The 23,263-nt window shown below is 45.8% G+C and overlaps 1 protein-coding gene across 1 annotated transcript in view; it reads left to right on the forward strand.

Annotated features, from left to right (window-relative positions):
- LOC142775466 (uncharacterized) overlaps positions 1 to 16,123 on the forward strand; it is a 28,828-nt gene extending 12,705 nt beyond the window's left edge. The window contains exon 4 of the mRNA XM_075876862.1: positions 15,982 to 16,123. Coding sequence (XP_075732977.1) covers positions 15,982 to 16,123 — 142 coding nt within the window. The remainder of the gene's footprint in view (positions 1 to 15,981) is intronic.
- The last annotated feature ends 7,140 nt before the right edge of the window (positions 16,124 to 23,263 follow it).

Below are 23,263 nucleotides of genomic sequence, written 5' to 3' on the forward strand. Positions count from 1 at the left end.
CACAGCAAGACCGATCCGACAGAACCCTTATCGCGTCGCTCAGAAAGAACGTGAGGTAATCCAGCAGCAAGTCAAGAAGATGCTAGAGGATGACGTTATCCAACCATCAAAAAGTCCTTGGGCATCGCCAGTGGTACTCGTGAAAAAGAAAGACGGCAGCTTGCGTTTCTGCATCGATTATCGTAAGCTGAACCATGTTACAAAAAAAGACGTTTATCCATTACCACGGATCGATGACTCTTTGGACAGGCTACGGCATGCACGCTACTTCTCGTCAATGGACCTTAAAAGTGGATACTGGCAAATAGAAGTAGATGAGCGCGACCGAGAAAAGACCGCCTTCGTGACGCCAGACGGGCTTTATGAATTCAAAGTCCTCCCTTTCGGTCTATGCTCAGCCCCAGCCACGTTTCAGAGACTAATGGATACCATTCTGTCCGGCCTGAAATGGAAAACATGCCTTGTGTACCTCGACGACGTGATCGTTTTTTCGGCCACGTTTGAAGAGCATTTAAAGCGGCTACTGTCAGTCCTTCAAGCCATACGGTCCGCTGGAATCACACTCAAACCGGAAAATTGCCACTTCGGCTTCGAAGAACTCCAGTTCCTGGGACACGTGATCAGTCACGAAGGTGTAAAGCCTGACCCAGATAAAACAGCAGCCGTCACAAAGTTCGCAAGGCCTGTTGATAAGAAAGCGGTCAGGCGTTTTCTGGGTCTCTGCGCCTACTACCGGCGATTTATAGCAGGCTTTGCACATCGCCTCTCCACTCACCCGCCTTACAAGGGAAGACATCGCATTTGTATGGGATGAAGAGCAAGAAGCTTCATTCAACGAGCTGCGACAGCGTCTACAAACTCCACCTGTCCTCACTCACTTCGACGAGAATGCACCAACAGCCATCCATACAGACGCCAGCAATGTGGGCCTAGGTGCTGTTCTTGTCCAATGCCAAGATGGTGTGGAGAGAGTGGTTGCCTACGCTAGCAGAACGTTGACACGCGCCGAGTCCAACTACTCAACAACGGAGAAGGAGTGTCTGGCCGTCGTTTGGGCAGTTGCGAAGTTCCGCCCGTACTTATATGGCCGCGCTTTCCAAGTCGTAAGCGACCATCACTCTCTTTGTTGGTTGACCAGCATGAAAGACCCATCTGGACGTTTAGCACGATGGAGCTTATGGCTCCAAGAGTACGACATGGCCGTAGTTTACAAGTCCGGAAGGCAACCCTTAGACGCCGACTGTTTGTCAAGGTCACCGATTGAATCACCGGCTATAGAGGATGATGATTTCCCAGGTTTTTTTAGGAGTTGTTGATGCAGCTATCATTTCTCAGCAACAACAAGATGATCGGGAGCTCAACTCGCTATTGAACGGAGGAGCCGCCAATGCACCAAGAGTGTTTTTGAAGAACTTATCGTCATTCTGTTTACGGGACGGAATTCTGTACAAAAAGAACTTTTCATCAACAGGTAGAAGCTATCTGCTGGTAGTTCCTGGAGCTCTCCGCAGCGAAATTTTACAAGCCTGCCATGACGAAGCCACTGCGGGCCACCTCGGTTTCACAAGAACACAGACACGCATCAAAGAAAAATATTACTGGCCAAGAATCGCAGCAAAGGTTAATCATTACGTCCGAACATGCATTGACTGTCAGCGGCGCAAGGTACCACCTGTCAAACCCGCTGGGCTATTACATCCTGTGCCCGTGCCAGAAACCCCGTTTTCTCAAATCGGAATGGATCTGCTGGGCCCATTCCCAACATCGGACAGCGGCAACAAATGGGTTATAGTGGCGATGGACTACCTCACCCGATACGTGGAGACCAAGGCTATCGCGAGTGGCACTGCAGCTGAAGCGGCTCAGTTCTTCATTGAGAACATTGTTCTGAGACATGGTGCTCCCGCTGTCGTCATAACAGACAAAGGTACCGCGTTTACAGCTGAGCTTTTGCGCACTGTGCTTACGCTCAGTGGCACAGCGCATAGGAAGACGACAGCTTACCACCCACAAACTAATGAGCTTACAGAAAGACTTAACAAGACAATCGCTGACATGCTTTGCATGTACGTCGACGTAGAACACAAGAATTGGGACCGAATATTGCCGTACATCACATTCGCGTATAATACGGCGTGCCAGGAAACAACAAAAATGACGCCGTTCGCACTAATTCATGGCAGAGAACTTACGACAATGCTTGACGCCATGCTGCCTTACGATTGCAATGATTCAGAGACAGACGCCGCAGACTTCACTGAGCGCGCCGAAGAAGCAAGGCAGCTTGCCCGCGTCAGAATAATGAACCAGCAGCAACTTGACGCCCAACTGTACAACCTTCGCCATCGATTCGTCATTTATCAACCAGGAGATAGAGCCTGGGTTCGGTTTTCTGTACGACGACGAGGCCTCTCAGAGAAACTTCTACGCCGATACTTCGGACCCTACGTCACGTCGTCTTAGCGACGTGACGTACGAAATCGTGTCCGACGCCTCCTCCTGTTCAAAACGTCGCCAGCATCTGCCTGAGACAGTGCACGTGGTCCGCATGAAACTTTACCACTCTCAGAGATGTAAACATTCGATGGCCGCATCTCTACCTGTTGAGCGTCGGGACGACGCTCACTCTGGCGGGAGGGTATTGCCGCGTGCATAGCTGCATTTAGCGGCGAGATAGCGACGACAACGAAGAACGCGGATTTGCTCGAGAGGCGCAGCGCAGCAGAGTGAAGAAGACGACAATCTTAGCGGCCTTCTCTGAGAGCGTCTCTACAAGTCCTACTGTCCGTGTTTTTAAATAAACCCCCTGTCATTTATAACCCGCGACAATATGATGTCCTTGCAAACAGCGAATGGGGACCCGGTTCAGCCTGTAGCCGCCTGTACTGTCCGACTGATGATCGCGAAGGACCACTACGCTGTTCAGTTTATTGTCCTTTCGTCATGCTCACACGACATCATACTTGGATAGAATTTTTTATCGCGTACCCATGCCGTTATTGATTGTGCAAGATCGGAGCTTGAACTCTTCCCGTTTTACGACCAACCAACCAGCCGCATTCAGCCCGCCGTACACAAAGTCGTCGTCAAAGAAGGCACTGAAATTACTCCGACAGCAGCTGTGTTGCTCCCCGTGTTCTGTGACGGCATTAGGAACGAAGCTGCATTCTTTGAGCCATCAAGCCTCTTCCTTAGTCGAAGATCACTTCTTCTGCCTTATTCAACCCTCTCTATTTCTGAAGGAAACAGTGCTCTTTGCCTCATCAATCCCCTTCCGTATCCCGTTGAACTGTTTCAAGGTGAATCTCTTGGACACGTTCATGCCATTGATAAAGAACAAATTTTTACCATGCCGCCAGATTGTTCCGGTGACTACGACGCCATCAGTGCCCTCAACCCTTCCAATATACCACCTTGCGAGCTTTTCGATTCATCGATTGCCGACGGACTATCGCCATCCGAACGCTCTGAGCTACTTCAGCTGCTCTACCAGTTTCGTGAATCCTTTGACGTTGCTCAACCTACCCTTGGCCGAACTCCCAGTTTTTTCCACTGCATCGACACAGGTTCCAACGCGCCAGTACGACAGCGACCATACCGTGTTTCCGCCACGGAACGTCAGGTTATCACCGAACACGTTGACGATATGCTCAAGCGCGACGTTATCCGACCTTCCCAAATTCCATGGGCATCACCTGTCGTTCTTGTTCAGAAGAAGGATGGTACAATTCGCTTCTGCGTATTTTCATCATCATCATCATCAGCCTGACTACGTCCACTGCAGGACAAAGGCCTCTCCCATGTTCCGCCAGTTAACCCGGTCCTGTGCTTGCTGCTGCCAATTTATACCCGCAAACTTCTTAATCTCATCTGCCCACCTAACCTTCTGTCTCCCCCTAACCCGCTTCCCTTCTCTGGGAATCCAGTCAGTTACCCTTAATGACCAGCGGTTATCCTGTCTACGCGCTACATGCCCTGCCCATGTCCATTTCTTCTTCTTGATTTCAGCTATGATATCCTTAACCCCCGTTTGTTCCCTAATCCACTCTGCTCTCTTCTTGTCTCTTAAGGTTACACCTACCATTTTTCTTTCCATTGCTCGCTGCGTCGTCCTCAATTTAAGCTGAACCCTCTTTGTAAGTCTCCAGGTTTCTGCTCCGTAGCTAAGTACCGGCAAGATACAGCTGTTATATACCTTCCTCTTGAGGGATAGTGGCAAACTACCTGTCATAATTTGAGAGTGCTTGCCAAATGTGCTCCACCCCATTCTTATTCTTCTAGTTACTTCAACCTCGTGGTTCGGCTCTGCGGTTATTACCTGCCCTAAGTAGACATAGTCTTTTACAACTTCAAGTGCACTATTGCCTATCTCGAAGCGCTGCTCCTTGCCGAGGTTGTTGTACATTACTTTCGTTTTCTGCAGATTAATTTTAAGACCCACGTTTCTGCTCTCCTTGTCTAGCTCCGTAATCATGAGTTGCAATTCGTCCCCCGAGTTACTCAGCAATGCAATGTCATCGGCGAAGCGCAGGTTACTAAGGTATTCTCCATTGACTCTTATCCCTAACTGTTCCCATTCTAGGCTTCTGAAAACCTCCTGTAAGCACGCGGTAAATAGCATTGGGGAAATTGTGTCCCCCTGCCTTACACCCTTCTTGATTGGTATTCTGTTGCTTTCTTTATGAAGCACTATGGTAGCAGTTGATCCCCTGTAGATTTCTTCCAGAATGTTTATATATACTTCATCTACGCCCTGATTCCGCAGTGTTTGCATGACGGCTGATATTTCTACTGAATCAAACGCTTTCTCGTAATCTATGAAGGCTATGTATAGGGGTTGGTTATACTCTGAGCATTTCTCTATTACCTGATTGATAGTATGAATGTGGTCAATTGTTGAGTAGCCTGTTCGAAATCCTGCTTGTTCCTTTGGTTGACTGCGTATTTTACAGAAGCCTAAATAAGATCACTCGCAAAGACGTATACCCTTTGCCCAGGATTGATGACGCCCTTGATTGCTTACAAGGTGCCGAGTTTTTTTCGTCGTTAGATTTGCGTTCGGGGTATTGGCAGGTGCCCTTAGCAGATGGTGATCGTCCAAAAACAGCATTCGTGACACCGGACGGGCTATATGAGTTCAATGTCACGCCCTTCGGCCTCCGCAATGCACCGGCCACATTCGAGCGCATGATGGACTCGGTTCTGCGGGGTTTGAAATGGAACATATGCCTCTGCTACCTCGACGATATTGTCGTCTTTGCACCCGATTTCGCAAGATACCTTGTACGCCTGAAACATGTCCTTACGTGTCTGAAGAATGCGCAGCTCCAACTGAATCTCAAGAAATGCCACTTCGCTTCTCGGACGCTCACCATTCTCGGTCACGTCGTATCAAAGGATGGTGTTCTTCTCGTCCCGGCTAAACTACGCGCTGTTGCTGATTTCCCCAAACCAACGACTGTAAAACAGTTACGCAGCTTTGTAGGATTGTGCTCCTACTTTCGTCGGTTTGCGCGCAACTTTGCCTCCATAATTGCCCCTTTGACCCAACTTTTAAGCAGTGCCAACGACATCTCATCATGGTCTTCCGAATGTGATCACGCATTTATCACTCTTCGCCGTCTCCTGACATCACCGCCTATATTGCGCCACTATGATCCCACGGCTGCAACTGAAATCCAAACGGACACCAGCGGTGTCGGTCTCGGTGCAGTTCTCGCTCAACGCAAGCCTGGATCCCCTGAGTATGTCGTCGCCTACGCCAGCAGAACGCTCAACAAGGCTGAGGTAAACTACAGTGTTACCGAAAAAGAGTGCTTAGCCATACTTTGGGCAATTGTGAAATTTCGCCCATACTTATATGGCCTCACCTTTGCTGTAGTTACAGACCATCATGCCTTATGTTGGTTGTCGTCGCTGAAGGATCCATCAGGTCGCCTTGCTCGTTGGGCTCTGCGACTTCAAGAGTATGACATCCGCGTCGTGTACCATTCCGGCCGCCAACATGCCGATGCTGATGCGCTCTCGCGATCACCACTGTCGACTGAGGCTGCCTCTATATCTTCTATTGAACACGCGCTGTCCGCTCTTGACATCGACACAATGACCTCTGCACAGCGCGACGATCTATGGATAACTTCGCTTCTGGACGTATTATCTGGGGTACCGACATTTCCCATCACTCGAGCAATGCGACGCCAGGCTTCGCACTTCACCATTCGAGGTGGCCTCTTGTACCGGCGCAATTACTCACCAGACGGCAGGAAGTGGCTGCTCGTTATTCCCCGAAAGCTGCGCTCTACAATCTGTACACCATTTCACTCCGACCCGCAATGCGCTCACGCCGGTGTCTTCAAGACGTACGAGCGTTTAAGGAAGCGGTACTACTGGCGTGGGATGTTTACTTTTGTTCGACAGTTTATTCGCGGCTGCCACGAGTGTCAGCGACGAAAACAGCCACCGAATGCAGGAGCAGCTCCACTACAGTCGCTTGCGTGCCCTGACCGCCCATTCGATTGCGTCGGAATCGACCTTCATGGACCACTGCCATTGACTACAGCAGGTAACCGGTAAGCTATCGTTGCTGTAGATCACCTGACATGGTAAGCCGAAATCGCTGCTCTTCCTACGGCGACCGCTCAGGACATCGCATCTTTCATCCTCCATCGGTTTGTGATGCGTCACGGCCCTCCTCGCGAGCTCCTCAGTGACCGGGGCCGTGTATTTCTATCCGACGTAATCCAAGCACTTCTCCGTCAGTGCCATATTGTACACCGGATGAGTACTGCTTACCACCCTCAGACGAACGGCCTGACTGAGCAGTTTAATTGGACCCTGGGTGACATGCTCGCGACGCATGTGGCATCTGACCAAACGAACTGGGACCTGGTTCTTCCGTTTGCGACCTACGCGTACAACACCACTACCCAAGTCACCACCGGCTTTTCTCCATTCTACCTTCTATACGGACGTCAACCATCGCACACAATTGACACTTTGCTGCCATACGCACCAGATGTATCTGAGTGCACGACCGTGTCTGAAGCCGCCCGTCACGCCGAAGAATGCCGCCAACTAGCGAAGCAGTTTACTACGGCTGACCAGCAACGCCAGAAAAAGGCCCGCGATGACGACCACCCTCCTGCCGCCATTTCGCCCCTGGAACCCTTGTATGGCTGTATGTACCACCCTGTGCACCTGGTTTGTCTACCAAGTTACTTTCAAATTACCATGGCCCATACCGCGTGGTAGAGCGCACATCGCCCGTCAATTACGCCATTGAACCACTTACGCCACCCGGTGACCATCGTCGGCGTAGACACGATATTGTTCATGTGGACCGCTTGAAGCCGTACTTCGACCCGCTCGTTCCCACTTGTTAGATCGCCAGGATGGCTTGATCTTTCTCGACGGGGGGTATTATAATGAAGGAATGATGACAACAAAAGGGAACAGCAAGCATCATCGCAGAGTAAAGCACCACGAGATCGGCGCTCGAGCTCCTCCTTCTTCCTCGTCCTGTCGCTATCTCCAATCTCCCACCTGCCCATTTGGTTCGCCCAATAAACCTCTTTACACTTGTTACGCTAGTTGGATTTTCATCATATTGTAAATTAGGTTAGTGCAACTTTTAAATGCCTAACATAACGACAAATACACACACTTTCCCCCTCAGGAAACACACAGCTATGCACAACCTGTTTTTTTCTATCGACCTTTAATATTCGATACGAGAGTGAAGAGCTGTAGTACCAGAGTGCTTGGTGTGCACGCCTGCTGCCTTCGAATGTTCAAATTTATATACTGCAGGGGGAACGAAATGGTTTGTTCGAAAGCGGACAACAACGCGCGAACATGTGTATGGGTTGAGCGACGTTCAGTTGCAAGTAAGATATTGTTACATACTCGCTGGCACTGCAGCACCAATGAAGTGTTTGCTAAGTGCCGGTGCTAACGCATTTGCACGCCGTGTTCATTAGTAAAGGTCTCAAATGCCGCTAATGCGTTTAATAATCCACGCGTGTTTTCGAAGCAGCTTTACATAGCATTGCTTTCTTGCTCTCCGCACTGCTTAGCTGTCATGACCGCGCAAGGTGAGCTCGGGCGAATTTGTGTGTTCGAGAATTTTGGGCCATGCTACATTTAGCATGCCTGATAAGGCTCTACTTTTTTGTTTCTATGAGAATAATTACACCGCATTCATGAAGACATCAGGTTGGGGAGGATTCAGGTACTTGAATATTTTGGTTGCAAGCCTATTGCACATGTTTTATAACAACAAGACCCGTTGAATGAATGGATGGCACAGTATTGATGATCGGGTATTTATGTGGCGGCAAAATTCAAATTTGTGTGAACAGCTCCTGTTGTGTTTTCAAGTTACCAGCAATGACAAAAAAAAACACAAAAGGAATGCACGGAACGTTACTTTGCACACTTCCTTCGCCGTTGGAACTTCCGTACGTTACAGGAATCGTTTTTAACACGTTTCAATTCTCAATCCATAGAACGACGGGAAGACCACGCGAGCTGTGGTCTTCTGCACTGGGAAGACCACGCGAGTCGAGATTGGATCCGCAGTAAGTGTGAACTCAAGAGAGCTAAGAATGCGTGGCAAAACTTCTACTTAGAGGTAGAGCATCAGCCTCGCATGCAAGAGGTTGCTGGTTTGAATTGAACAACGATTTAATTGATTTCAGGCGCCGAAAAAGAAAATCCACGAGGCGATGGGACTGTGAGAAAGAAAAAAAAAACGGTGGGCGTGTCGCCCAACCGTCGACCACAGCTGGTAATGCACTCCCACACCATAGAAGACTGGCCACTCTAACTATCGCACAAACACAACAATAAGCACGCGGCCCTCAGTCTCCATGACTGCAGAGCAGCTGGCCAAAATGACTGTCAAACCTGCGACGTAGCGGAGAGCGCTAAGAATTTCTTGGTGCATAATAGGTGCCATTGAAAGCTGAACATGCAAATGCCTAACGCTTGTATGTTATTTAGTAAGCCGAATCTAGCTGTGCTAATTGGGGAATTAGAGGGTGTACAAAGGGATATACTAAAGCCTAACGAAAGCAGGAGGACACATGAGGCTTTTGCACTGCTGTAAAAGGAACACGTCCTATGCTATTGCGGCTTAGATGAAAGTACTAGGTGTGGATATTCTTATTTACAAAATTTTTGCAAGCAACAAGGTTGAAGGCTATAGTATTAGTGGGAGAGTGGCAAGTATTGGAATTAACTGTAATAAGAGGTAAGCATATGGCTGTACGCTTCCACGTAAATGTAGAGTCAGCAATGAGTAATGAAAAGAAAGAGTAAACTGTGCGGAAAGGCGAGTTTAATGCCAAGCTAGATAACAAGCAGGCTGGATGCAATGCAGCGTGGGAAAATGGCATCGGCTGTCAAAATGCCACAGGAATAAAGCAATAAATTACCCAACATATACACTATCTACAAAAAAAGGTAACTTTAGAACGTGGAGCATTCGAAATTTTGAAAATAAATAAAAAAACTTTATTACTTGCACCCAAGCGGGCATCGTTAACGATGTAGAAGTAGTAGAAAAGATTCGATGTGGCAACCATAGATTGGAGAGGTCTTGAATTAACGTATATTTATTAATAGCAAGAGTATAAATTGACACGCAAGCAGGGAATGAATTAGCTCCAGCTGAAAGGGAAAATGCAGAAACTTAGTTTCACCTCACAATTGATTCGCAACTAGTTATGAGGAAACCGACATCTATAGCATTAACACAATCAGCGATCATCTGCCTAGTATAATCAAGGAGTGTGCGTTGGAAGTCGAGGTACAGTCAATATACAAGACACTGGCAAGCTATAGTAGAAGACGAGAAACCTCCTTACGAAACGCGAAGTGATAAACAGACAAAGCAGAGCTGTTTGAGCTTTCAAAAAGCAAGGTATAGCATGGAGAGAATCGATCATGCTGTAAAGAGTGGAATGAGCCTAAAAGCTGCGAAGGAAACACTCTGCACAGGCAAAGTTCAGATGTATGCATATGCTATGGGACAAAAAACGCAAGGTCGCAACAAATGAAGATAGCATAGTTGAGGTAGCTGTATATTTCTACACAGATCTGTGGAGCAGCCGACACTACTTGAATAATCACGTAACAAGCAGTAAGAGACCATAGAAACCTGACATCACACAAATAACTACAGGGAAATTGAAGATAGCCACTCAGGCTTAGGTAACAAAAGGTAACATAAGAGCTGTAGATAGATTACGTTAGAAGAACTGGCAACCACATATACCTAGTTTTATTGACAGGAAGATAATTAAATCTTCAAGTATGCCTACATCTGAATCTACAAGAAAGGAGATTTCAAGAATTAAAAAAAAATTACAGGCCCAACAGCTCCTGGTTCACTGTCTACAAGCTATTTGCAAAAATATTAGCTTATATATTAACTTGCATTAAATACACGAAAAGGCCAAGAAAAATTTCGTACAGAGTACTCAACAATAGACCATATTCATACAGTGAATAAGGTGATAGAGGAATGCGCGGAATACAGCCCACACTCTACATCGCCTTCATTGGTTACGCGAATGCGTTCGATTGGGTCCAGACTTGAGCAGCCATGCAGACACTGCAAGATCAGGGCGTCAACGAAGACTATATGAACCTATTGGAAGTTTTTTGCAGCGGAAAGAACCCACTCATATCCTTCCATAAAGCCAGCGACTGAATCCAACAAAAGAGGGGTGGGGAAGAAAGACACGATCATTCCAATGGGAATTACGACATAGGTAGAAAGGTTTAGGGCCCGTGATTAGAATTAGTTAAGAATACGTGGTAATAAAAAATATATTAGGAACCGGCGCTTGGCTGATAGTATTGCACTGACGGGTAACCCACGGGACGATTTAATGCTCCTGATTTCTGAAGTGCAGGAATAGCACAGTAAAAAGTCAGAAATTCGATATGCATAAAACCAAACTAATGTGTATAATATAATGGCTGAATCATTCAGATTGGTGCAGTGCTGAATAGGTATAGTCTTCCCGGCATATTACAGAGTGTGTTTACCTATCTGTTGCAGATCAGGTGCTTCTGATTGCTACCGCTGCTTTTGCACTGGTGTTCAACTACAGTTTGTTGTTTTTTAAATTAATTTATCCAATTGTCCGATATATACCTAAGAGAACCAGAACGTCCACTGATTAGTAACACTGCCAATAATGACGCCCTAAGACAAGACGCTACGTAAGAGTATCGTGGAGTCATGCATTTTTAGTGGCTGTTATTATAAGACTACCTCTAATAAGGGATAAATCCATGCACTCATTTTAGGGGGAGGGGGCGGTCGCTTGAAGTAACACTGGAAGGGAGGAGCTGAGCCTTGCATTTTTTGTTTTTAGTAGGAAGAAAACCCCATCATAGCCTAAATACTGTTAATATGTGCTCACAGCAGGCACACTGAAATGTTCTAATTGGTGATAGAAGGTGGATGTCAAACACTCAATATGGGGGTGGGTGTGGGTGAAAAAAGGCTTCGAATGGGACGATTGTCCCTACCCGCAACTTCCTCTTTATTCTCCGTGGTGGCCGTCAATCCACAGTTCTCATTATCAGTCATGAGAGTTTGAGCGGACATGTCAATGTAGAATTTTGGTCGCAGGGGAGCCACAATGTCATTACCTACTGTTGCGGTGCTTCATGATTGGCTGTGATAACAGGCGTAATTAAGATAAAACACTGGCCGAAGTGGTGGCATTCTGGTTACGGTGCTCGGCTGTCGATATGAAGGTATCAGGCGAGATACCGCCCATGGCGATCACATTTTAATAGAAGCGACATGCTAAAGGAGCGGGGACTGAGCGATGCTTTTGCTCGTCAAGTAATAGCTGATTGTGTAAACATCCGGAGCCTGCCAAAATGGTTTGCCTCAAAGATGGTGCCCGATGATGTTCGGCTTCGAAAGCAGGCCGAGAGATGGCGCTACAAACTTTGCCCATCTTCACCCTCTTTTTCATTGTAGGAAAGCCCAGTGACATAGGGCAGTAGCCACAATAATTATTCTTCGATAGTGCCTACAAACCTTTCTATAACCACTATTCGCAACTGCTAGGTACCGTGGTGGCACTCAGCGCTGACGGCCGGAAGCTCTGCTGAGATGAATGAAGTTTTTGACCTGCTTCAAACTGCAGATGTTGCTGCTTGTGTTCCCGCGTTTGTGGTTGTTTTTCAAGGTTGTGAATGACCTCGATATTACCGAAATACTTTAGGTTTTTCGTGTTGAAGAAAAAGTAGACTGATATCACTGCGAGCCTCGACGCAAACAGCCTATATATATATATATATATATATATATGCTGAAAGCAAAAGTAAGCCTCCCGTTAGAGCCCCCAAAAGCCTTGAGTGGTTGCGTGAGTTAAAAATAACAGGCAAATAACCAAGGCGCATGATCATATGAAGCACACATTTCGAGTACGAGTAAAGGAACTTCAAGGTTTGCAGGTTTCGCGCTTAGTTCGTCTGCTCAACCTAGTCGCTGTGTCAACGGTACCAGAACTGAATTATGAATGCGTTCCGCCTATAGTATATAATGTAAGGGTTGGTTTCAAAACGTTCATCACGTCATTGCACATCTGAGGCGTCTGCAAAGTGCTTCGAAGACCTTCACATCTGCTGCAACTTGTGTTTAGGCTTACTTGCTGATGGCGCTTTTTTGTCGTTTACGCATAGCACCATGTTATTTTTTTTACTTCTAAAACGCCTAAACATAGACTAGTGAAGGTAACGTCCTCTCTTAAACGCGAAAATTGCACTGGTTTTGTTCACTGCTTGCCGACATCATTCTCTTGATATTTTGTTCAGATTTTTTTATTCTAGAAAGTACCCTAAAATAATAAAGCCGGCATTATGACATGCCTATGCTGGTGCTTGTGCTTTGGTATTGAAAAATAATTTTTTCGTCCTGCTTATTCTACTTCAGGCTTTTAAGTTAGCTGAACAATTAGGTTTCACACAGAATGTAATGCAAGCAAAACTTTGAGATAAAAAACGTCACCGAAAATGTTTCTATTACTACTGAGAAATTCGTTCTAAGGCTCCTATTATAAGAATGTTACAACATGACGTCAGGCGTCACGCGCCATTACGCACAGCCAGCAACGTGAAGAGCGTGCGTGTGGGCCTTACTCATAATTTTACGCATATTAGTCTATCCTATGTGCTACGCGGCATTTATTTACCTATAATATGTTAGCACTCCCCTACTTTATGAAAAACATAAATCAAAGAGCCACCGAAGAGCGAAGAATCGCACTCTTCGCCAAAAGTGTTCTTTCCGGTACCGTCTCTTTCGGGGATCATGTCAACGATCCCCATGTTAGATGTACCACCAGGCCATCTATACGTTGTGAAAGTTTCAAATAGTCGCCACAACACCCTCACCGCACCGTCGACCTCCTTCCTAATCACCCCCTCTTTCGCGGCACCGCTCTATATGTGTCACGTGGTCGATATCGCGCGATAACCTGGTTTTCTCATAATCGGAAACCGTCACCCATGTGGTGGTTGTGCTTTGCGGAGTTTGCTAGCAGCCCGCCATTGCCTTCAGCCCGGCGAGACATCTATTGGCATGCCCCGAGGAGAACATAACCGGTCTTTCTCCGCCAAGCGCTCGCTTCGCGGCGTTCACTCACCTAAAGTATTTTTGCACCGTGGCCTCAAAAGAAAAACGTGCTTTTGGGATGTTAAAGCTATTATCTTTTTCAGTGTTCACTTGTGCTAGATAATGTGAACATTTTCGATAAGCATGGTTGATAACTAGCTTTTGTTAAATTACGAAAATATTAGCTATGTAATGCTGACTGCTGCTTTCTTGTTATGTGGGGTATTGATTTGTGAGGGGAGGATTGACTCACCGTTTAGTAGCGTTTGGTAGTGCTGCCAATTTTGTAGACTTCTTAGTAAACTTCTAAAGGTAATTTATAGTTGGCTAGCACTGGCTAATGCAAGGTTTTGTTGGCGGATATCAGGAAATTTTTCATACGAGCTTGTTCTGCATCGTAATATGTGCTACATGTGCTCAGCTCGGACAGTGATACGTTAGTTTATTGTTGTTACTACCAGAAGGATAGCACAAAGCGAACAGGGCATGCGTCTTTACTCGACGAGAGTAAGGGGCGCGCGCGAACGTGGCTGTCGAAGTTACGTAGAACCGTATCCATCCATCAAGCGTCCCAGCGTATTTCGCGTGCGTTTTAAGCTATCATTCCGCCAACTACTCGTTTTGCACGATGTCGTCGATGCTCTTATAGCACGGGGCTGAAATTGAAGCTATTCAGCATAGAGAGCTGCTTGTTACCTCTTGCGCAGGACAACAGTTGCCTAAGTGCGTGGGATCTGTGGTGCTATGCAGGATGAGCAGAGCGTTTCGGGTAGACGAGTCAGCTCCATACTCGCTCTGCGGCGGCCATGGTATGAAGACAGTGCGGGGCGCGTGATAGCAGCGTTGATTCACTCTACTTTTGGAGGTGGGAAAGCATGTGAGGCATTCGCGGCTTTTTAAAAGAAATACCACTTGCGAACACGTCCGCGTCACCACTCAGTCAACATATATTATTTTTCCAGGATGTGTGTGTTGGTGAGCGTTTATCCTCTTTCGAACAGGTTCCTTCAATCCACCTGCAGCACAGAAATTTCTACACTCGAAGGCAGTAAGCGTGCAGACGCAGCTGTCTCGTGCTGCTCGTTTCGCTTCTATAACATTGCAGATAAATATAACGACAAGTCATCAACAGGTGCTCTCTCATCAAGCCGGCAACGCGGCTCTGAGTGGATACGTCGTGAGCGCAATGAAATTGAATGCCCCATTATTCCCCAAAAGGACGAACCACACACCCTTTTAACACCCTTTTGCCTTTCAGTGACTGCCTTCTTTGGCTTTAAGCCAAGCGTTACAAGAAAGACTTGTATTTCTCGTTTTTGTGTGAATGAAGTAGCTGTCTACACATAATGGGCTTTCGAGGCTTCTTGGTTGCCCAGGTGGTTAAACTGTAACTCGTAGTATTTCGTAACACAACATTTACGTTGGAGCAGAGACGTAAGGTTTATGAAAAAATAATACATGATACAGGGCGATGATATGTCAATATCATACGTAACGTATCAGATGTTAGCGTATTGAAGTGGTGTATAAAACGCTTGCATATAGTTTGTAGAATATTAGAAGTATAAATGTAACCTCCAGTATGCTGGTGGTAAAGCACTGTCGCCAAAATTAACGGTAAGCTGACATAAGTAACCTCACCTGAGTCATAGGATTAAATATTCACGTTTCTTATGTTGTCAAGAAATTGCTGTAATCACAGTTGTTCTATGACATTACGTCTGCAAGTGATCTTTCTCCAAAGCTGCTTTAACAATGGCTAGCTTTGATCCGGGAGGTCTCCTGTTTCTAAGATTGTATTGCCATTCATGTGGGATTTTCATGACGCTGTCACATTCAAATGATCAACCTCTGTTATCACCGTTGTTGGGAAGTTATGAACTGTTAATGGCTTCTAAATCAACAAATAGAAACCCCCTTTAGGAGCTGCATAAGACGGCGCTTTTACACTAATTCATACGTTTAAATAAATGTGGCGCTTTGGTTGTATTAATTCCAAGGTTACATTCAAAGGCTGCAGGCTCTGAGTATAGGGTGCTGCCAGCTGGTTAATGCAAGCAGATCTGTCGGTCAGTGGTGCCTCAAATTCAAGAGCCTTCATATTCAGGTGTGACGTACGTGCTTGGCTAAACATTGTGGTTGAGCGTATAATTAGATGACAAGTGTATCCTGCAGCAGCTAAAATGGCTCAACGAAAGTGAGGTTGCTGGGGTGTTACGTTGAATTTTCGCTCTTTAACCGCAGCCTGCGCCGTTGTTTTGGTGTCCGTCTGGGCGACACGGTAGCAGCCAGCAGCGTCGACGGCCCCGCTTCTCCCGTGTATTTGTGAGCAGGAGGAGCGAGACAGTTGCGGAATTCGGCAACCCTCTGGCGGAGCAGTGCGTCCCGGTGGGCGACAGCCGTTCGTGCAGCTGTGTCGCCGACAACAGCGGCGTCGTCCAGCAGGACAACAGGCGTCCACTGCAGAGGGCCTGAAAACTGTGCCTCGGTCCCCAGCCAGAGATCGAGACACCTTTGTCGATGGCCAAGTGGTGAAGATATACGGCCAACGTATTCTTCCAGCATAAAAATGGGTGCAAATATGTTTATGTGTTGTACGTGTTAAAAATAAAAGTACATGAATGGCAAATGATGTTTCACTGTGAACCTGCCTTGAAGTCAGTATGTGCACATTATAGATGAGTACGTAGAAGATAAGAGATGAGCACTGTCTGCTTGAAAGCGTGAACTACCTTCTTTAACGTGGGCGTGTCGTTTGTGCTGTCTTTTGCATCACGAAATCAGAATGAGCCAAGACTAAATAAAAAAAAAACTTGAAGAGGGTGTGAAGAGGCGTTAGAAAAAAGGGTAGATGGAAAGGAAGGGGGTGTATTCCAACATATCGCGGCGGTAACAAGACAGCACTAGCTAAAGAACGGTTAATTTTGAGGTGATAAATGCAGCTAAATTTTTCACGATCTCGCTCGTTCTGTTGTCTCCTCACCATATCGGACAGATTAGAGAGCTTCCTTTAGAACGATTATATCAAACGAGAGGAATACAACAAACTTGTTTATTATTTATAATATAGACTTGTTCTTCACTTATTCCAACTACAATGGCATGTAGGAAGTTTGGAATTACATCTGTGAAAAGAAGGACTTGTCGGTGGATTTATTTACAAGCATTCGCTAAGTTTTGAAAGCGGCCATTAGGTCTGTAGGTGACCCTTTGCTATTTAGGAATCTAAGACTCCTCTAATTAGATAAAGGGGCTTTACGGGGAACGCTTTTCTAAGGTGCTGGGTTCTTGATAATATTTAGTAATACATATGAAAAATAATAAATTTGGGATCACAGTTGGATTTAAGGGCACCTTCATAATGATGCGATAATTGAGCGTTTTGCCGGATTTCTGGGTCGTAATATGAAACAAGAATTATCATGAGACGTTCAATTCAAAGACTCAGGCGTTTTTTTGCGTCCTAGTTTCCCGTAGCAGTTTTTGTTTACTTGATAAGGATTCTGAACTGGAGTGTTTTGAATCCAAGATAGTGCTCCTTGAGCGCCAGTCGCATATGGTCAATAAATGCTTCAAGATGGTTGGGCTACACTTAACCGTGTGTTGTTGTAACTAGTGCTGGTAAGGCATAAAAGTTGCGTGATACGTCTTCAGCCTTCTTTAGCACGAAGTGCGGGTCATTTCTTTAAAGTAATGTTGTCTTGGTAACACTCAAGGTGGTGTGCGTGGTCAGAGTTGCCGCCCCACATACTAAGTGCGGATCCCTGTATGTGGGCCCGGTTTTCGTATGGTGACATGTCATGTGTAACATGCTGTAGTAAGTGGTCGCACTGCTCCTTGTGTAACTCGTTGAGCATTCTCTTCCGCCAGCGAGAAGACTTGTTCTTTGAGCGCCTCAAAAATTGTGATTCGTGATTAATATTAGCGACAAAACTAGGCGTAACGAAGGCATAGCCATACTTATTAGAAATAGAAAAAGTGAAAAATCAAATGCGAAATAAAAAAAATTAGAAAAATGGGAAGATAAATTGAAAGAGCAAGAATGAGTAAGAAATGTTTAAAGTGAGAGGTAGACAAATAGGAATAAAGAGGGGAAGCAAAGACAGAATAAAAGCAGCGAAGATTAAAAGCAGTGAAAATTAGGAGGGATGAAAAATTGGCCCCGTATCTGCATGTTACACTGGAAATGTCGTTGAAAGACGTCTGTCTTGCGTCTGGACAGTGAGAACAAAACGTTTGTTTTATGTTCTTCGCAAGAAAATTGTTGAATGACATTCTTGGGGTGCTGTGTTCGAGTGCCTCGAGCGTGCAGTGGAGAGAAGCGAGTGCATCAAGTCACGTCACACGTGAGAAATGAGCGCTATCTAGCATTTATCTTGAAAAACGAAGCGAGTGGCGTGCGCGCCCGTCTCGGAGGCGAGAAGGTGTAAAATGGAAGGCCACGGGCAGGTGCCGCCACCGTGTTGTTTTGGCGAAACGTTGAAACCCCTTGCAATTTATTGCAAGCGTTGCATCGTCAGCGCAGGGTGATAAGCGCTATGGTCCTTAGAATAAGTTCTGTATGCATTTTTTAGTGAAAAGTCTTTTCCAGTAAAACGTTATTGTTTATGATGGCATAAAGGTACCAATTGTTTAACACAGAAAAGCAATTGTTTCTTTTTGAGGTTTTGTGAAGATGGCCTCTCCTGTAGAAGTCTAGCAATGTGAGTTAATTAACGCTTTTTCAACTATTAAAGATGATCCTTAATGTCTTTTTTTTCTGTATGGCAAAGAAGGGCAGCACAAAAGCCAAAAGACCAGAACGGCTTTTCAATCCTCATAAAAACTGGGTCTAATTGCGCAGGATGGATTTCTCCTCAGTCTGTCATCACCTTTAAAGACCGCTCACCATGTTAGGGTATTTCGGGCTGGATAGTGTAATGCATGCACTGGGCGCTGAAGATTACTTCTGCCAAGATTTTCAACGCTTGCCGCCCCGGAGAGAAGTGAAATGTCAGACTGAACACCGCTTGCCCTTCATCTCACATGGGCGCGCACCGAAACAAGGAAGTCTTGTGTTTGCCACCGTAGCACGTGACACTGATAAACGAATTCGAGTCACATGCGTTATTTCTGCAATCTTTAGATTGAAGAGAAAACTGCCCCGCCACGGTGGTCTAGTGACTAAGGTACTCGGCTGCTGACCCGCAGGTCGCGGGATCAAATCCCGGCTGTGGCGGCTGCATTTCCGATGGAGGCGGGAATGTTGTAGGCTCGTGTACTCAGATTTGGGTGCACGTTAAAGAAGCCCAAGGAGCCCTCCACTACGGCGTCTCTCATAATCAAGTAGTGGTTTTGGGACGTTAAACCCCACAAATCATCAATGAAGAAAAAACTAAAATGAATCGAAGTACTGAAACAAGCAAAAACGAAATCTGCGCTTGTTAACATTACTACTAAAAATTTTCTTCGAATCGACCAAGATTCGTGAATACCGATTCAGAAACTTGGCCCGAGCTGGTTGGGAAAGTTTCGTAATCAAACCGGTAAGTCGACAGAAACGGGGAAAAAGAGGACACACAGATTTCTACTTCCGCAATGTATTTATTGGCACAAAAACATGCGTTACGTGTAGCCTTTTTCCTCATGAAATGGCAACTTTGCATGATTAAGAAGTATTTTTTTCTATGCTCTCTCCTCTCTGCCTATCTTTTTTGTCTTTTGACGTTGACGATTACAGGCTCATCCCCAATTACTTCTTTTGAAAACTTAAGTATCCCGAAAAATATTTATTTCCTGCGAGGTGACATCACGGAATCTAGTATGCCAAAATTTTGAATGTGCACAAGAAATTATCAATAGGCTAAATTGAATAGTACCCGGAAAGAGCAGTATTTAAGACTGAAACTTTACTTTCTGAATTAAATTTTTTACACAAAATCTTGACTGAGTGCCAAATTTTTCTAGAAAAATACACTGGTGTTCGGCCACCCTGAAAGCACCACGTTATTATATATATTCGCGAATTTTATAGTTATGACTGCTTTCTCTCGGAAGCCATAATAACTAAAGAACGATTACTTAAGCGAAGACTATGTACTAGAGAGACACGAACAAAAGGTGTGGGCATCAGAGGGAATCGTCATCAACACACATGGTTAGAGCACTGAGAGCGTAGCCGCATTCAAAAAAGAGCCTCTGCAAGCCACCCAGGATGTCCCTTCAATGTTTTCGTTCTTGTGTCTGAAAGCGTGCGAATGCATACCAGGCAAATTAAGAGACCGTTCATAAGCTGCCAAACATAAAAGCTGTAGCTATCAGTACTTTTCACGGGCGACAGCCTGCCAACGATGAACGGAAAGGCATACGTCAGTTCAAGCATGCCCATGCAGCAAAAACTGGAACTTACTGTGGGCACGATGAATCACCTGAGCTTCGTTCCTGCAGTGGATTCCCATGAACAAATCAGCACTCGAAATAGCACTGCAGCGGCACTTCGGTACGAGGCATTTATCACTGTACATTGTGGTCCAGGCCTTGCTTTTCGGCATGGTGCAGCATTCAAGTCCAACCTATGAGACCCTCAGGCCACAGGTGCTGAACATGGCCTAAACAGTGAGGTAGGAGAGTGCCAAATAGGCGCAGCCCTCCGAGTACAAGGCAAAGTGTGTGGACCTAATAGTGCAATACACGTCATAGTTGTGATTGTCCTGCAGCTCGAAGCGAGGTTGACTAGTAGTCAAACTCCCTATTTGGAATTCCTGCTATATAAAGCTTTAAAACAGCCATAACCTAAAAAAAATATAATGTGATTGCTCTTGATGGCACGCTAAAATGACGCACTGCAGTACAGAAGCATATTAATTCTCACGCCTTGTTTGATTCACATCTTTCAAGCGTTGTTTAATCACCGGAAATTCACTGCACAAAATAATTTGCTCTAGGTACGTGAAACAGCCTTATATTATACCGCATAGATCACTAACGCATAAGTTAGATGTTCATTGAAGGACTCCTTCACAATTCTTATATTTTGAACTTTTTGGAGGGTAGTGCTAAGGCGCAGACGGACAGTGACACATGGTAGACACCACGGCCGCTTTGGTGTTTACTGTCCTAGTGTTCTTTTGCGCTGCCATATAAAAAGATTGATCATGAACCAGCTCGTCCAAAACAAACTTCTCCTAGAGCGAAATTTTCCATATTATTGCGAGGGGAACTATAAGGGAACTCAGCTGGGATTGGCCGCTAGCATTGACGTCGCCGTCATTCACCGTATATGTATACGTATCAATATATTTGAATACGGTATAAGAAAAAAAAACATTCCACAAAAATACTCTTGTGCGCATGGTCAACCAAGGGACCTTTGATTTGTGAGTATGAGGTGTTAGCCTCTGTTCCACGGTCAAGCCCCTCCTTGAATGCTTGACCGGCAAGGTTTTTCTTGCTTCCACTTACCGGTGGTGAAGTGCATCTCGGGGGGAACTATCACGTATTCAGCATTACCAGCAAGATGGCGCGATCAGCGCGCATCACAACATCGTCACGACGCGGCGGCGCACGCTCTCATCTCCCACGATGGAGCAGGGTGAGATGGAGAGGGAGCAGGGTGGACGCTCATGCGTGTGGTGTCTTATCTAGAGGTGGAGACAATCGTACGCTTTGGGCTTTCACCGCAACGACTCTATATTATGTACCGAGTGCAGAATGTTGACTGCATTCACTGCAGAGTCTCCGTTTTCGATAAGGGTGCGCTTTTCAGGCGCACCAAACTAACAGCTGAGACGCTTATTCACGTTCAGCTGTACCTGTGAGTACATTTTGTGCGTAATTTGTGCGTAACAAACGTGGGGCACGCTTTCATGTACATGCCATTCTGCGCGAGATCGGTAGCAAACCTATGGTAGCAAAGCGAAAATTGAAACTAGCACTAATGATTTTTATATTTTATATCATCAGAGGCACGTAATTTGGATATTACGGCGTCATTTCGAATAAATGTCTTGGGTCACTCGTTGAGCAATCACATTTGGACCTATAGTTCGTTTATACTTCTATAAAATGTTTTATTCGGTGAGTGGAGGCAAACTTGATGAGGGTTTCCTGACAAGGCGAGCTATATGGCCTTCCTTCTCTTCAGTACAGGGGCGTGTTGGTGGCTGTGCTGTATGACTGCGTGTTGTAATCATAGTGAAATGAAAACGTCGAAAGAATCTTCGCCGAGCACTATTGGCCCTAATATGCTGTCTTATGCGGCATACTGCTGCGAACCTGAACCTCCGAGTGTCATGAGTCCTTATTGTGAATATCTAACAGCTGTGATTTCCGGCAGCTTTTCAAATGTAAACCTTGGTATGGCCGAGCTCAATACTGTGTGCGGCGTGACCACACTTACTGCGCATGCACGCCTGTCCCCGCTCTCTATTCTCACGCTCCCCCGACCTCTTTCGCCTCGCAACGAAGACGCTGACTGCGTCTGCTAGCTTACGCATGCTGCCCCCTATCTCTCTCGTCACGGCATTCCTTCCTGGTGTGCTTACGTTTCCATTGTGCACTTACGTCCCCTCCCTTCTCTGGCCTCTCCTACGCTCGCCCTCTTCCGCCTCGCAACGCTGGCGCAGGCCGCGTCACTAGTGAGTTTCCTGAATGAAAAAACTGGTTGCACGAGCTGCTCACCCGTTGATAGGCCACCCCGTATATACAGGCACTGGATCTTGACCTCCAAGGTAATGACGGCCGGAGATTTTTCCTGTGCGCTGTTGAAAAATAAAAATTCGCAGCGTGTGCTTTAACTAAAAGTTGACTGCGGGTCTTTGTGTCCAGTCGGGGTCCTCTCTCTCTCACTGCCTTTAGTAGCGATTGACATGCCATAGAATAGGAAACACCGGTCCATCACTGCGTGCTTTCTGCCTCCCAAGGATTCTTTTCAGCGCAACGCCGTGATGAGCCCCAGCGTCAACGTCGCCGCCAGTGTAATTGGAGCACTCACTGCATCGCATCTACATATGGTGCTCTTTAGCGGGACATAGTTTAATTTTGTTTTGTATTAGCTCTCATCTTACTTACTCGGAAAATGAAAATACTAATATTTTCGAAAGAAATTTCCTATCTTGTTGGACGTGCGAATGAAGGTTTGTGGTTACAACTTCTCTCCAGTTTGCTTTTTATTACAAAGCTTTTACGGCTTGAAACCAATATAAGATTATGAGAAACACCGTCGTAGAGAGTTCCGGAAATTTTGTCTACATAGTGTTCTTTAACGTGCTCTGACATCGTCCACTACACGGACCTTTAACTTTACAGGTCTATGAAAATTCGAACACTCCATCCAGCATTCTTTTTCGGTGGCTCGACCTTCTAGTAAGCGGGAAGGAAAAACATATCTAGGGCTCTAACGAGGCAGACTGGCTTCAAGAATAATTTGTGTGGAAGCGCAGAATTGTTTCAATTACAACCAAAATAGACAATTAGAAAAAAAGATCTGTTATTGAGTGAGTCCAGGAGATCCACTATCAGCAGTATTCTATTGACGACAGCAGAACTTAGGCACCCAGCATAATTATATGTTCAATATTTCATACACATGAATGCTGGCAAGAGAATAAACTCACGACATATGGTTTGGTGTGAAGC

Source organism: Rhipicephalus microplus, chromosome X (assembly GCF_043290135.1).
Source record: "Rhipicephalus microplus isolate Deutch F79 chromosome X, USDA_Rmic, whole genome shotgun sequence".
NCBI classification, from domain to species: Eukaryota; Metazoa; Arthropoda; class Arachnida; order Ixodida; family Ixodidae; genus Rhipicephalus; species Rhipicephalus microplus.